Consider the following 17,069-nt stretch of genomic DNA (forward strand, 5'->3'; position numbering starts at 1 on the left):
TTGTGCTTTTGCATAAGACAGTTGAGACCAGCAATCCCAACTGTCAATCCAAAAGTATTACCATAAACTGACAACCATTTTTGTGTGTGGTCTTTGGAAAACAAACCCCGTGGAGATTATCTGCATCCACTTTAGTGCCCCTGATTTCTAAGCTTTGCTTTGTGACCTTTACAATAGCACTCCTATATGTGTGGACCTACATGGGTCTATGTACCCAGTGTCTCTACATATCAGGAGGCTGCTGCACCAGACTTTGCACCTCAAGGATGGAATATATTTTTCCCTGTTATGGCCTTTGTTTCAACAAATTCCAGTAAAATCTGTATTTGTGACCAAGAGGATTAAAACGACTCTTAGACTGGAATGAGTGCCCTTTTGAAGACCCATTGGGACCAATGCAGATATATTGGATCAGATGCTATTTGGAGCATAGAAGGGTTAGGAGAAGCCACAAATGCATATTGAAACTGATATAGGTCATTGTTTATGCTTCCAGCTCAGATCTTATGGAAAACCCTATATCTGACCAGTGAAGCCATAAGAGTGCCACAATATTTACTATTGCATAATTAGTCACCCCAATGGGAGTCCTGTTTATAAAATGAAGAGTCAGATATAGTCACATGCAGTAATTAAGCACTTTATTTAGACATGATAATATTTACCTAATCAATGGGATACATCAAGAAAAGACCAAAATCCATATTAAATAGTTGTTCGCGATGTTATAGCCATGTTGGTCCCAGGTTATAAGAGAGACATGGTGGTGAGGTAGTATCTTTTATTGAACCAGCCTCTGTTGGTGGAAGATATAATCTTTTGAGCTTCACAGACCTGAAGAACTCTGCGTAGTTCAAAAGCTTGTATCTTCCACCAACATAAGTTGGTCCAATGAAAGGTATTACCTTACTTGCATTGTCCCAATCATGTCTCTTTGTCCTCACCTCATTCTTTTTTCCTTTCTCTCATTCCCTATTTATCCACTCTAAAGTCACCTGTAACAAGGCAACCTATGAAATGGGGCTACTTGACCTTAGTTTAAAACTATTTAGAAATCTATTATGCCCTTGTTGCAAAAAATATATCCAAGTAACCTGGGTTTCCTCTCAAGAAAATCCTTTCAAAAATAGAGGACATTTATTGCTCTTGCAGTTTTACAAAGTCTATTATGAAAGAGGGCATGCAAGCAGACTGATTAAAGCAAAAATCACCATACAATTTCTGTTTTAAAATAAATATAAGGATTCTAAAAAAATCCTTTCTAAAGTACAATTTCCCTTACAGGATAAAATGGAATTAAAATATTGCCAATAAATTGTGTACGAGGCTGTATCAGTCTGTGCATTGATAGTCTGTGCATGCAGGATAAGAACATTGACTGCCTGCTAATCTATTCCCAGATGGAGGTGGATGCAGACGAGAAGCGCCATCGCACACGCTCCAAAGGTGTTCGAGGTACGTCTCTTGCTTCAGTAAATCACTCAAGGCCCCCGCTCAGGGTGACCTTCATCCTCTAGAATCTCTTTGCACGATTCATTCTGACCCTTGCTTTTACACAACCTTTTTGGTAATTTTCTGTAGAAGAAGGGTACTTGTAATAGATGATAAATTTTTATATATTTTCCATCTCTCTGCAGTTCCTGTGGAACCAGCCATACAAGAGCTGTTCAGGTTAGTGCTCTGAGTGTAAAATGTATCCCCATTAGCAATTTAGAAAATTCATGCCTTTTAATGGGTATAATGCACTTTCAAGTTCATTGGTGGTTTGCTCATGCCCTGCTGCACTGATGAAATTAATTCCCCTGAGACTTGCTAATAAAAAGCATACCCTCTTCTTTTCTCTTCACTTATTTGATTTCTCTCTTTCTGTCTTTGTTGCCCTCCATCTCTGTAATATCTACTGCCTGCTTTTAGTATAATCTTCCTGCAGCATACCGGCACCTAGATAATTAATTCTTTCCTTTTTGCAGCTGTCCTACTCCTGGTTGTGATGGCAGTGGTCATGTTAGTGGCAAATATGCAAGACATAGAAGGTAATATCTGTATTTTTTTTTACCATAGTGAAGAGATTTGATAAACAAGTTATCTGACTTGACCTTGCTAATGACCCAACCAATGATAAAAAATAGGGATTGGATATTCTAGAAGCCGTTCAATTTCATACATTTTTTCTTTTCTCTTTCTTTTTTCCAACTAATTTCTATCGTTTATATATGTCATTTGTTAGGATGGTCAAAATATTTAACAGTCCTATCACACTTAAGCACAATGTAAATTAAAAACTAAAACAATCCAAATGAGGACAAGTCCCAAACTCTCTTTGCAAACTTACCACAATTCTATACGCATCCTAATCATATAGGTAGTAACCTTGAATGTCTTGCAAAATCTATAATATTGTTTTGCTGACAACACTTGTTTCTGCTTCCCATCTTCTCTCAGTTTTTGTATGCAGTTCTGTAGTTCATGTGTGGCAAATTAAAATTTGACCTTATTGACATTTTGGTGCCAGTGTGACTTTTGTCATATAATGTAGTTCATAACTGGAATGAAAACATAAGCTTTTGAGTACAGAGAGTTCAATGATGAGGTTAGATTCAAAGGGCAAAGTCTAAGACAGATCCGTAATAATGAGACTTTGAAATTCAGATGATTATTCTATAGTCGTAAATACTGTTACTTCAGCTCCTAAACTGTGAGTGGAGAGATCTCCAGAAGGAGAATGTGTTTAGCTATTAATTGCTAACAGCACATCAAGGCAGGATTGCATTATGTATACCTGTGTCTGAAAGTCATCTAGAATATAATCTTTACATTTCTATATTTGCAGTGTAAATGTTCAAAATAGCATGTGGAACATGTAGTGAAACAACTTTAGTTTCTTATGCAGTTTGTTCAAGCATTTCTTGTACAACATTTTGAAAATTTACCCGTTAGTACATAAGCTTGTGAATAAATCAATTTTTCTTATATATGGAGTACATTTTATTTAACTTGTTTCATATGACAACCAATGTAGAAGACAAAATGGCTGACACTTTGGCCCTCTCTCTATTGAACTGGAACAAGTTATTTAATCTAGTATGAAATTGTTCTAAACTTTTGTATTTTTTCATTATTGATTTTTGTAAATTGTATTGTTGTCAGATTATAAAGAAACTATTGTTATTTAAAGAATAAACATTTCATGCCAAATTCAGTGGATATTTTGTAATAAATACATATATCCACTAGGGATTAAACTAAAATAACTAATTCCATTTTTGAACCAGAGATGTAAGGCAGATGTATAAATCTACTCTACTATCTTAGTATCTTTTCAAAGACCTATAAGTCTACACAAATATATTTTTTTTAAATTAATACCATAAAATGTGATAAATATGTAAAAAATTCTTTTGAACGCTGTTTTAAAGGAAAAGTTAACCATTTTGGTTTTCTTTATTAGCATATTCAGATTTCTTACTCTAATCATGTTGTCTTCCATAAAAGTAAAGGCAGCTTCATTTTTGTAGTTATATCAGAGATTTGGATAATTTAGCAGAAATATTAAAAATCATTTTCCTTAGGACTATTTAGAACTTCCAGTTTCAAAACGTATCATTTCTTTTGTTCCTTTTCTTCATATAAATTCATAGTAATTAAGGAATGGCACCAAACTCCATTTTTTGTCTTCAGAAATTCCATGAATAGTCAACAATTAAATAAAGTTATAATGTCCTCCACAGGAAATGAAACAAAAATTAACCGAGTGCACTTCTTTGCATTTCATGCGATTTGGATGCAGTTTTCAAAAAACATATTTCCTGAAATCAAACTAAGGAAATCATTTCCAAGTGAAATTTCATTTGAACAGTCACAGCATTCTCTTTTGAATTGCTGTACCTTTGTGTGTGTGTGTGATAATCCTTTTTCAGATGGAAAGCACAGGGAATAGCTGTAAAGTTTGATAAGATAGGTGCAGTTTTGAAGTATTAATTCTAGATTTTGCTTCCTTGACATGATTCTGGTGTGTCAAGACATGAACAGACTGAATCTCAGAGTTGCTAATTAAAGGAAATTTTTGGGGAGGACTCACAAAGCAGAAAAATTGGAAATGTATCAAAAACTCTTTTTTTCTATTAGCAAAAGAATGTCTCTCTCTCTTTTTTTAAATTTTTTAACACCTTGACTGTCAATCCACTACTCAGATTATATTCAGTTAGCAGATCTCCTATTAGTTTTATTAGGAACCATTTTTGTTGGGGTTTACAACAGGGCTTCTGGTTCGGAAAAGATCAGTTTTCAATTATTGTATCAAATCTTATCAATAAACAATTTTAAAAAAATTTAAAATATTTTTCTTGTTTCAACCCTTCCCCAATCTTGGTTGTTATCGGGATGGGGGAAGAAAATAAACATTTTATGTAAAAGAAAATCAAAAATTCTAAAAATTCCATATGTTCAGGAGGTTTGTATATTTCCACTGAAACATAACTCAATTTCATTTAGCCTTACAGATTAGAGTTTAATAAGGTTATGACCTTTCCATTCACAATAGCAGACCAGCTCATTATTATGAATGAAAGGTGTTTGTTTCTGCTAGGAAATTAACAGTTTTCCAGCATTTTTTAAATTTCTTTTCCTTCCTGGGATCTCTTGAATTCTTTGGGATTTCAGACCTTTTTTCTTAACAAACTGTGACATAATTTTATCGAGCTTCACATGGTGCCTATCACTCTGATATATTTAATTTAAACCCACAAAGTAAATACATACAAATCTTTGGGCTGACACTTCATTATTTTGGTGGGAACATAGCAAGGTGGAAGGGAAAGTGGTGTTTGTAGCTTTAGCTTTTCTGGGTTTAAATCCCTCAAGATATTTTATCTCCCTGATTTTCTTTTAATAATAATAATAAAAAGTAATCCCAATATCTATAAATATAGGCTCCTATCCTGCAAATTGTGTCATCACAGGTGGATCCTTATATCTATGTGAGTGAATGAGGATTGGTTCAGTCGTAGGGATTCCCCTGCCTGAATCAAATTGCAGGACTGGGGCCAATTTTGACATTGACCGAACAAATGGTAGCAGTTGTTTGTGCTGATTCATGCAAATATGTCTGGTTTTTGATTCACTGGGCCAAAGTCTGCTCTGAAATTACACACATCCAGCATGACTGACTGTGAAGAAGTTGTACGTGTGTAACTTAGAGCAAAATTTATCCATATTGTTATTATTTATGTAACAGTAGCAGCTAGAAACCCCAACCAAGACTTGTCCTGTTGTGACAGGAATACAACATAATAAGAGGAAGTTCCTAACTCGTAGAGTTTACAGTTTGAGACCCTGGCACTGCAAAGACATATGCATATGTTTAACTCTACATATCACTGAAGCCACTGAGATTACTCACAGTGCATAAAGTGAATAAACCTTTGCAGTATCAAGTACTACAGAATGACAAGACAGACAATACTTGGGAGGGGAAACAGAAGCATAGGGCAGGGGTGGCCGATTGTGGCTCGCAAGCTGCATGCGGCTCTTTTACTGTTAAAGTGCAGCTCGTGAAGCTGCCCCCGACCCCGGGGTAGGGGCTCCTGCCCAGCAGGGAGGCCGGGTCTCAGGACTTCAGCCCCATGAGCCATACCTGCTGGGGGTTGGGGCTTCAGCAGCAATGGGGATGAAGCTCCAAGTCCCAGCAGGTGCCTCCTGCAGGGCAGAAGCCCTTAGCCCCGGCAGCTGTGCTCCGACTTTCGAACTTCTGAAGATTGTCATATGCGACTCAGAAGGTCAGTAGGTTTGGCCACCCTGGCATAGAGAGTCGGAGTGACTTGCCCAAGGTCACACAGCAAGTCACTGGCAGAGCTAGGAATAAAACCCAAGTCTTCTGAGTCCCAGTCCAGAAATTATCCACTAGTTCATGCTGCCTGGATTGCTTTCTTGGCAAGTATTTAGTAGACACCCCTCAGATCCACTATAGACTGTTGTTTAATCATGCATGGTAATTAGATACTTTGAAAAATTATGAATTATTTGTTGATATAATAGTCACTTCAAGGAGTGGTTATGGGTCCTGATTCTGCAAGTGCTTTTGCTTGTGAGTAGTCAAACTGAATATAATGGGATTACTCACACTGATAAAGTATCTCATGTGTTTTTATTAGCTAAATACTTGAAGACATCCCTGAGTTTGATCCTGCTTCAATTAAGATAAATGGGAGTTTTAGCACTGATTTTAAGGGCAGAAGGATCCGGCCCTTATATATACAACAATAAATTAAAAGGCATTAGTTCAAATTCTTCTCTTCGTTATGCAGGCACATTACTTGTGTAACTGAGAGCAAACTGTGGCCACTGTTACTTCCCCAGTAGATGTAAATGGAAGTATTAAAGCCTCCTGTGTTGCTATGTATTTAGAATTTTGTATTAACATGCTCATTATTTATGCCAAAGATGGATATGGTCTATCGTGTAAATATGTATTTAGACACATCATAAAATTCTAGCTAGATTCCATTAAAAAAATACTGAGTCCGACAATGGCCTATTTTTAAAACCTCCATAACATGGTAGTTTAATTCCCCCATTCCCGCCCCCTTGAATAACACAAACAATTAGGTTCTATTATGGACTAATCACTTGCCAAATACCACATGCTTCAAAATGAAAACCATTTTTAACAAATATGAGCAGAAAACAATTTTAAACTGATGGAGCAGTAATTTTTTTATATGTATAACTGAAAACAGCTGAAACTGTTGTATGGGAAATTGGTAAGAGGGAAAAAAAATCCTAGTCTAAGACCATGCAAATTAAGTTTCAGTGCAGAATGAATTTTTAAGGCTGAATCATAAATCCTTCAGATTTAAAATGGAAATATTGATGGATCCCTAACAGCATGTTGCAGTTTGATCGCTGAGAAAGTAGAATGTGGCTGAAATAAACAGAACAAACCCAAATGTTACATCCAGACAAGAATCCCATGTGTTCTTTGTTAAGTTCGTGTTGGAAATATAGGACTTCCCCCCCTGCATTTTTTTCCATGTAACATGAAGGCAGCCTTTTTCAGAAGCAAACAAGTATCATAGAAGTGGGGAGAGGACACACAAATAATGTTTGGATCTCATCACCAACTCTATAAAAGTATTTTGCTTTGTGACTACCCACCAAAGTGTTACTTGATATTAACCTCTGTTTACTGTCTCTCTGTACTGTCTCTGGTCCTTTGCATCTATGCAATTCTACAGATAGACATGTTGTGATCATTTTAATTTTTGAAGGATGAGATCTGTTCCTTAAAACAGAAGATTTGTTGTTAAAAAATGCACATACTTTACAATAAGTTATGCTGTCTTGATTAAAAAAAATCACACTATTATTGTTTTGGCATTATATATTCTGTTTTAGTCCTGCCCATTTTAGAACAGACTGAGAAAAATAATTCAAACTCCAAACTTGAAAATTAAAAGACTCAAATATCTCTCTATTAGAAAATTATTGAATTTTCTCTGGCTTGTTGTGCCATATTTCTTATTCAAATTTTTTTCATTTCATATACCTTTTCACCCACCAGTTTGATTGCCATGGCTGCAGCCGTGGGTGAATAATTGCCTGTCTTCACAGGAGCATGTTCTGGAGCTAAAGTCGAGTGCTTGCTTCCTGATGTATGCCTCATTTGAATTCTACCGACAGCCTAGGGGCTGTATTATTCATGCCTTGACAGATAGCACTCACTAAAAGCATTGGAACAGGGCCAGGTACTGGCAGAGAGATAGTGGAGCATTGCAACTTGCAACTGAGAGGCGCATCTATAATACAAAAAAAGAGAAATCCTCATACCTCCCTTTTACTGGTTTCACTTTGATGGAAAATTCATTTGCATCAAAATAAAATACCCTAAAAATAAATACATTTTTTTCTAAACCACGCATGAAAGTTTAACACAATTTTCCACATTTAATTGCAAAGCTGATTTTAATTAGTAAGGCCCTGCATGTGAAAAATGAAGATTCACTTGGGTGAGTGTAACACATTGCAGTGTCTGCTGAATGCTCTAATTAATGTATGGCTGCTGTACAACAGGGTGCACTGTGGGATATTTATGAAAAATTCTGTGCACGCAGCCATCTATCTGTATTTTAATTCTTGAATCCTCAAGAATAAATAACTCCCCCCCCCCTTTATTCTTTATGAGACATCATTGTGTGTGTCATCACTCCATCCATAAACTTTATGGCATGCCTGTCCTTTTTACTATTTGTCAATGATATCATAAATCAGAAGTGAGGACATACATATTTTAACATTGATTTGATAGCAGAGCATGGTTGCACAGTGTGCAGAAATCGAGGTCCATTGATGCATTTGTGTAAAGTATAAAAGCCTAAGCACAGAAGAGTGAGGTTTTTCTTATTTTTATGCCACAGTGAAAAATCCTGGTGAATACTGGAAGTAAAGACACATGTATCTTCATTTCATTCTAACTAATAGCCAACTTTTATTATACTATCACAATAATAAAATGAACAACTGAATGTTTTCCTAAGGAAAAACTGTACATTAACGCTACATAAACAGTGCCTTTCTATTTTATTTAGTGATATAGTTGCTAAATATTTTGTTAAAATTGTGGTAAATGACAAGAATTATACTTTGAAGATATTTTATATAGCATGTAATTCATTATTCAGGTATTTTTAACATATTTTAATAAGCAGAGACACACTGCTGTGTTTAATATTTTCTTCAGCTAATTTTTGGTTGTAAGCGAAAAAGCATAGGGATTTCTGAAGGAACACTGCAAACAATAAATAAATGTACTGACAGGGAATCCATAATGTATTAGAGGTCTGTATTGGCTGCTGTTTGGATTCAGCAATATACACTTTCTCTGAATTGTTGATTAATGATTAAAAAGGTCCAGACTTGGGTCTGAAACAGCAACAAAATATACACCAGAAATTGGTGTGTGGTTCTGCATGCTGGTGGCTATTGTCTAGGGCTTTCTGCACAAAGGAACCACAGTTCAATTCCTCCCACCACCATCTGGGTTGAGAATAGCAATTTCAGTGGCAGCAAGTTTCAGAATCTTGATGTCCCAGAAGTAGTAGCCTAATAAACGAGAGAAAATTCAAAGATAGCTATCAGAGGGTGCTGACCCATCTGTGCAGTGACAACAAACAGCAGATTTGGGAGTGGGATTTGCAGCAATCCCTGGGCTGATACAATGTGTGTTGCCGAGGTGATATGCTCATTTTCTTTCAAATGGCAGGTTCTGGGCATATTTCTCATTCAGCACTTCACTTGCAGCCACAGTGTCTGCTGTGGAAAGGTCTGTGTGGAGGTGTTGCTGTCAGCCACTAAATAAATCAAGACTGAGAGGACAGTAAGGACAGGGAATAAGAGAAAGAACATATGGTAATACTGGGGTGATACTTTCCCCAAAAGGCCGCTGCACGTCTTCTATCTACAGGAAATTAGAATGGCTGGTCTGGTAGCTTGGGTGAACGCATAATGTGCTCTTATATAGAAATAAATGGTTTGAGGGTAAATTTATGGTTTCTGCTTCTCAATTGGCAGAGAAAAAGTGCTGCAGAGGTGATTGTTACAGGTTGGACAAGCCATTTCAATCTCTCCATGCCTCAGTTTCCCTATTATATTAAGGAAATAATTATATTTATTCTCCTTTAGAAAGTATCCTGAGATGTATGGATAACAAACACTGTACAGGAAATTATTATTATATACTTTACTTGCAACTCTGTCTCTAGTATTTACCTACTTGTACATAAATAACTAAGTGTCTGAACCAATGCCTACTGAAGTCAATGGAAGTCTGTTCATTAACTCCACTGGGCTGTGTATCAGTCCCTCTATCTGGCAGATTAGGCAGAATTCAAATTATTTATAAGGAGGGTTGGATTTATATTTAGAACCGACTGTATTTTTCCTCCTTTGGATATATAGAACTACTACTAATGCCTTGCCTACACTATAGGGGAAAAATTGATCTAAGCTATGCAATTTGAGTTACGTGAATAGCATAATTCAAATCGACATAGCTTAAATCTACTTTCGGAGGGGTCCTCACTACGTGACATTGACGGGACACTCTCTCCCGTCGACTCCCCCTACTCTTCTAGATCCAGTGGACAGGAAAGCGATCTGCGATCCGGTGGACAGGAGTCAACAGGAAAGCAATCTGCAGTCAATTTAGCAGGTCTTCACTAGACCCCCTGAACTGACCCCCAATGCATTGATCACCACTCTTTGATCTCCCAGTAAATGTAGACAAGTCCTAAGTCTCTTCTTTATGCTAAAAGCCTTATTATAATTACTGAGGTTTAATAAGCTAGGAATATTTGACACCTCACTGTTCAATGCTGTGCATTTTAATAACAACTTTGTTATGGATATTGGTGTTGTGTAAAGTTAGTAATAAACAGCCATATGCACTATATGTTTAACCAAATTGCTACATAAATACTCTTTCCAAAGAGCATTCTGGGCAACAAAGAAGGTGAATATCTTGAAAGAAGTTTTTATTCATGGATGATACTGTATTCTTATGAATCAGTGGTGCTCCACATTCCCTTAATTCATTCCCACAGCCGGTTGTAATCCTAGTTCCCTTCTTAGTGAAGGGCGTACTGGCAGAAGTGTGAGCGATGAAAGTAGCAGGGGAAACAGGAAATTAAGAGCGTTGTTGTTATATCTTTATCCCATGCTGATTTCTATGGTATCTGACACCTCTGTCATATCTGAGCTGAGAACAGAGCCCAGGATACCTGACTTCCAGTCCCCTCAATCTAGCTACTAGACCACACTACTAGACAAAAGCCCATAGGTGGGTACAGGGAGAAAACAAAGAGAGGAGAAGGGAAAAGAGAAAGAATTAGAGGAGCAAAAACAAGGTTGTGAGGAATAATAGAATAAAGAATAGTTTGTTTGTTTTTTTAAAAAAAAAAACCAGTATCATGTTTCTTTAAAAACCTTTTATTGAAGTTCTTCAATAAATTGAGACAGCCCTTCCACAGACATCACTTCTTATTAGTAGCTGATACGAAGTGCTGCTTCTAGCGGTATCAGCTCAGGACAGTGGGAGGTTGGTTGCTTTAGAGTCATCTTCAATGACAATAATAAAAAAAATCCCCAGTACAAAACCAAATGCCAAGTGGATATGCAGCTTGTGGTGATTTGGCCCAACTTAAGGGCACGATGCTGTAAACAACTGAGTAACTTTAGCCAGATGAGTAGTCACATTGGGTTAGTTAGTCTCCTAGTTGTCTACCTGATTCTGCCTACCTGACCTAGTTGCCTACCTGACCTTTTCCCTCTCATACTGTACTGGACAACTGTGTTGTGCAGTACTGCAAATGATACATTACAGTAGTTAGTGGCAGTACTATTGTGACTGAAGTTAGTCATGTGTGTTTGAAGGACCAAAGTCCTAAATCAGTACTGGGCAATATATTTTGTAATATTGTAAAGCATATTTTGCCAGTACAGGATATGATTATCCTCAAATGTTAACACCAGTCATTGTTTAGATTTTAAGCTCTTTGGGACAGGGACTTTTTGTTCTGTGTTTGTACAATATCTAGCACCATAGGATCCTTGTCTATGACTAGGATCCTAGGTGCTACAGTAATACAAATACTAAATAATAATTCTCATTAGTTTGTTCCTAGAGCTGTTGCTAGTTGCAGATCTTCAGGTATTGACACAGTTTTTAATACTATAAGTAAATATACTTAAAATATTCATTGGCTGGGGTGCAGGATTAGTTCAGCAAGCAGGAAACTAATGTAGTTTCTCCATCTGGCCAATTGCAGTATCATGTGAAGGAAATCCAAAATTATCTAGTATCAGAGGGGTAGCCGTGTTAGTCTGGATCTGTAAAAGCAGCAAAGAGTCCTGTGGCACCTTATAGACTAACAGAAGTTTTGGAAGCATGAGCTTTCGTGGGTGAAATTATCTATTTATCTAGGTGTCACAAGGGGCTGGTATAGATTCAAATCATTAGAATATCAGAGCTGAAGGACCTCAGGAGGTCATCTGTCCAACCTCCCTGCTCAAGCAAGGACCAGTTCTCAACTAAATCGATCCAGCCAGGGCTTTGTCAAGCCTGGCTTAAAAATCTCTTAGGTAAGGAGATTTCCACCACCTCCCTAGGTAACCATTTCCGTGCTTCACCACCCTCCTAGTGAAAAGTTTTTCTTATATCCAAACTAACCTCCCTCACTGCAACTTTGAGCCTTACGCCTTGTTCTGTCAACCTGGTAACCACTTGAGACGATCTAGATCTATACCTCTTTGGGAAACCCCCTTTCAGTAGTTGAAAGCAGCTATCAAATCCCCCTCATTCTTCTTCTTCTGCAGACTTAAACAATTCGGTTCCTCAGCCTCTCTCATAAGTAGTACTCCAGCCTCCTAATCATTTGTGTTGCTCCTCCGCTAGATTCTTCCATTTTCACATCTTTGTAGTGTGGGCCAAACTGGACACAATACTCCAGATGAGGCCTCACCAATGCCAAATAGAGGGGAATGATCACGTCCCTCGATCTGCTGACAATGCTCCTACTTATAAAGCCCAAAATGACGTTAGCCTTCTTGGCAACAAGGGCACACTGGCAACTCATATCCAGCTTCTTGTCCACTGTAACCCCTAGGTCCTTTTCTTCAGAAATGCTTCCTAGCCATTCAATCCCTAGTCTGTAACAGTGAATGGGATTCTTCCGTCCTAAGTGCAGGACTCTGCACTTGTCCTTGTTGAACCTCATCAGGTTTCTTTTGGCCCAATCCTCTAATGCCCCATCCCACTTTGGGGGCAGGGCAAGGGCTGTTATAGTCCCGTGACTAGGTTTGTTCATACCACTTTAATCTCAAGGGAGTGCAGCCTAATGGCCATAGCCAGTCTGGAGGCCGTGGGTTTTCAGGTAGGACAGAGCACCAATCAGTCTAGGGCCTCAGGCACGATGGAGCACCAAGTAGTCTGCAGTCTGACATTCTCGTTCTGGCATATAGCCCAAGGCCAGGGAGCTGCCACCCTGATATGGTGTTGGCAGCACGACATAGGGCACTGGTGGGCAATTCCCATTGGCCGGGAACGGCGAACTGCGGCCACTATGAGCTGCGGGTGGCTGTGCCTGTGGACAGTCAACGTAAACAAACTGTCTCACAGTCCACCAATGGATTACCCTGATGGGCCGCAGATTGCCCACCACTGACGTAGGGGGACCCAGGCCACCCTACTCCACTGGGTCCCAGCCCAGGGCCCTAACTGTGGCAGAAAGTTCCACCACTGTGTTAGCAGGGATCCCACAGCAACATGCTGACAGTGTCTCGCCCTATAGGCCGTCCCCCTGGGCCACTTTCTAACCCATCTGCTCGTGTGGTGGTCTGGGCATCCCCAGTATCTCAAGGTTCCTCAGCTTGGGCGGCTTCTGGCAGCCTTGACCACTCTTGAGTGCCTTCCATTGTCCTGGTGTTTGCCTGGGTCTCAGTACATTTGGCTTCCGCAGTCTGGAGGTTTGGCGGCTCCTAGGCTGGAGATTTGGCATCCTCCCTCTTCAACAGTCAGCCTTGACTGAGCTGAGTTGCTCTCTTTTATACCTGGGTCCCAGCTGGAGCATGAAGACCTGGCCTCCTCTGCCCATAGTGTGGGGTTAACCCCTGCTGGACCAGTGCAGGTCTGGTATGCCCATAAAATCAATAACTAATTTTATATTCACAACACTTCTGTCAGGTATCCTCTTACATATGGGAAATTGAGGTACAGGTATGATGTGCCCACCACCACATAGGAAATCTGTATCTGAGCAAAGAATTGAACCTGTGTCTCCTGAATCCCAGTTCAATGCCTTATGCACTAGGCCATCCTTCCTACTCCTGTATTAAACATGTGTTCTAGCAAAGATAGACTAGCAGATGACTACTTGTTATGGTATATATGCTGTGATTATATGGTATTTTAACATAGCAATTCATCCTCACTGGCCAGCATTCATTATGGAAGAGCTGGCTATGATTTCTTCTAGGAGGACCTGTCATTAATAGTTAAGTCTGAGATGAGTTTTGCACTTAAAGCAGAGATTCAATGACTGTGTTATGCATAACAAATACAATGTATTTTCCTCAAAATGCAAGTGCCTACCCCTTGGGCAAACAATATTTGTGTGGGCATTTATGAGTAAATCTGTTAATTAATTTAAGTTAAAATTAATTTAAAAATGGATCCTTGAAGAAATTTAGCACCAGGTGTCAGATCATTTTTTGTCTCTAATGATGTTAATAACACAGAGTATTTAAACTTCCTGTAGAGATAAAACTTACTGAAATGCATAGGCTACATTGGAAGACTTCACAACTGAAAGGGTTTTTTCTTCACCAAGGGCTGAAGAAGAATGTTCTTCTTCAGAAAATTCCACAAAGAATTGCCCTCTTTTAAAATGGCTGCCACCTCCTTTTATTCTCAGTGGAAATGAGGCAACATGCTGCCTTTAGGTCCCCTCTTTCAAAATAACCACTTTCTTCCATTATTCCTGATCTGCCATCAGACAATATGGTAACCCCTTATGCTGTCATGGGGCTTTGAAGCAGTGGCTCCCTCACTGCATATGACAGGTGGCTGTGGCTGAGCAGTGACATATCCTAGTGAGTAGACATTGCTAGAGTCTCTCTCTGCTGATGAGAGTGCTGCAGCTGCTTGAAAGTCAAACGTATGGCTCCAGCTCAGACAACTACACCTTCAGACTTGGGTCTACTGGCTCTGATAGGCCTCTAATGCTTTTTTTCAGGAGAAGGACCATTAACATTGTGGCTTGCTCAGAAAAAGGGTATGCTGTATACCCACAAATACCCCCAATTCTAGTCCTAGATATTTACATATCCATAATCACCTTGCTGAAAAGTATACTTGAAACCTATTAGCCGGGGCACTGGCCTGCTGTCCTATCCTTTTTTCTAAGGCTGTGTCTACACTGCCTCTTAATTTGGTATAACTTATGTTGCTCAGAGGTGTGAATAAGCCACCCCCTGAGCGACATAAGTTACACTGACCCAAGCACTGGTGTGGACAGTACTATGTTGGCAGGAGAGCTTTTTCTGCCAACATAGCTGCCACCACTTGTTGGGGATTGATTAATTAAGGCAGTGGGAGCACCCTATCCCATCAGTTTAGAGAAGCTACACTAGAGAGCTTACAGTGGCGCAGCTGCATCAGTGCAATATATAAAAAATACAGAGTACAAGTAGCCATATTTTAATCCTTTTGGTGGTTGATTTTGAGAAAACATGTTACAATAATAGTGTTTCACAGTTCTGTAGCTTTTTCATCAGTGGATCTCAAACACTTCACAAGTAATTTAAGCCTCACAACAGTTTTGCAATGTTAGGTACAGTAGATAAAAGGGTATATTAAGGTCATATCATTCACCACATTGTAATGCAATCATTCTGAGTTGGGACCTAGTTTACGTAATTGAAACTGCAGGAGTAATTCTAAAGTAGGCAGAATTTAATTACATAAGTTTAAATTTGGTCAGGGCCCCAGAAATAACATTTCTACTCTTAAATGGGGTCTTCAATGACCAGAAATAGTCAGGACTTCTATTTTACCTCACCCCTGAAATAAAACATCACCAGCTGTAATGTTCTTCCCATGATACCTGTCTAGAGAATTGGCTTAATAGTAACAATGCCACTTAGTGAATTACAGAGCTGCTTTCTGCATCACCTTGGTATTCCTTGAAGGTACTGACATATCAGGTACCAACACAGCCTGGCCTTGCTTAATTGGTGAGATTTAATGGGATCACAGTAAAGGTGGATCAGAATCTGAATTAGAGTTTTAAAACAAGAGTCATTTTTAGAAAGAATGCAAAATAAATTCCAACTACAGAGTTAACTTGATATCTCAGAATTCATGCATTCTGTTTCCAATTATGATATTAAAAAGAAGTAGGAGTAAGTAGGACTGAACTGTTAATATGGCACTGACTAAAAGTGGAACCACTTATTTAAAATGCCATCATTTAAGTAAAACCATAAAACAGACATAACGTTGCGTATTATCTATCCACTGTAATTCTGACTGTTCAATGGAAAATACAGCAATTTGTTGGATTTAGAAACCACTATCCAGGGGAGACCATTTAAAATTGTCATGGTTAGTTTACAATAACTAGTCATGAATCTTTTCAGTCTTTGTGAAATACGGTGGGCCAGACTGCAACCTGCTGTAAGCTGGAATTAGATTTGTGCTTGCTCATACTGAGTAAACTGGGTCATTGTCTTATGGCATACCTGCAGAAAACTAGTGCAGAAAGGGGAATCCAGCATACATGACAGAAGTATTCTGAATGCCCTCTAAAGAATCTGACCAAACTCTCCGGTGTTCTGCAGCATATGAAAGCAGAAATAAACCATTACAGAATCCAGAACTGAAAAAGACCTACCTGTTGTATTGCAATATAGCTTTTTGTGATATCACAGTAAGATGCACCAGTTCCCCGTGATGCATGGCTGGGACCACATCCCCCCTTCAAAACTCCCAACATGCTATGGACCTCAAACTGGCCTTAGATATATAGGCACAACTCCCATTTATTTCACTTGCAGTTTGTTGATGTTAATAATTGGGATTATTGGGATAAAAAGAAACAAATAATTTTCTCTCATAAAATCTTCCTGGGTAATATTTTCAAGAGTTCCCATGTGACATAGGAACCTAGGTCCCAATTTTAAAAGTGATTTAGAAGACTAAGTCTCATCGACTTTCAAAGAGCCTTAGCTTCCTAAGTGCCTAATTACTTTTGAAAATGGTACTTAGGCTCCTAAGTCACTTTGGCCATTATGAAAATGTTACCTCTAGTCCCCTTTCTCCTAGCCCTCTTCCTCACTCCCTTTTAGCCTTCCTATTGTGCCCTTCTCTTTTCCAGACATTTCCTCTTCTTCATCCTGTGGTCCCTTACCCCTTTCCTGCCCTCGTCCATGCTTGCCTCTGTCCCCTTCCAGCCCTTCTCTCTTGTCTCCTTTAAAATTGAGCAGCAGAACTGGTAGTTACAGCATTTCCCTCTGAAGTC

The 17,069-nt window shown here is 38.8% G+C and overlaps 1 protein-coding gene across 15 annotated transcripts in view; it reads left to right on the forward strand.

Annotated features, from left to right (window-relative positions):
* The window catches only part of MYT1L (myelin transcription factor 1 like), a 383,199-nt gene that overhangs the window by 224,039 nt on the left and 142,091 nt on the right, over window positions 1-17,069 (forward strand). For all 15 annotated transcript variants that reach the window (XM_032791093.2, XM_032791090.2, XM_032791100.2 and 12 more), the window contains exons 3-5: window positions 1,401-1,455; window positions 1,638-1,671; window positions 1,971-2,033. In XM_032791093.2, the coding sequence (XP_032646984.1) occupies window positions 1,401-1,455; window positions 1,638-1,671; window positions 1,971-2,033 (152 nt within the window). The remainder of the gene's footprint in view (window positions 1-1,400; window positions 1,456-1,637; window positions 1,672-1,970; window positions 2,034-17,069) is intronic.

Source organism: Chelonoidis abingdonii, chromosome 3, assembly GCF_003597395.2.
Source record: "Chelonoidis abingdonii isolate Lonesome George chromosome 3, CheloAbing_2.0, whole genome shotgun sequence".
Taxonomy (NCBI): Eukaryota; Metazoa; Chordata; order Testudines; family Testudinidae; genus Chelonoidis; species Chelonoidis abingdonii.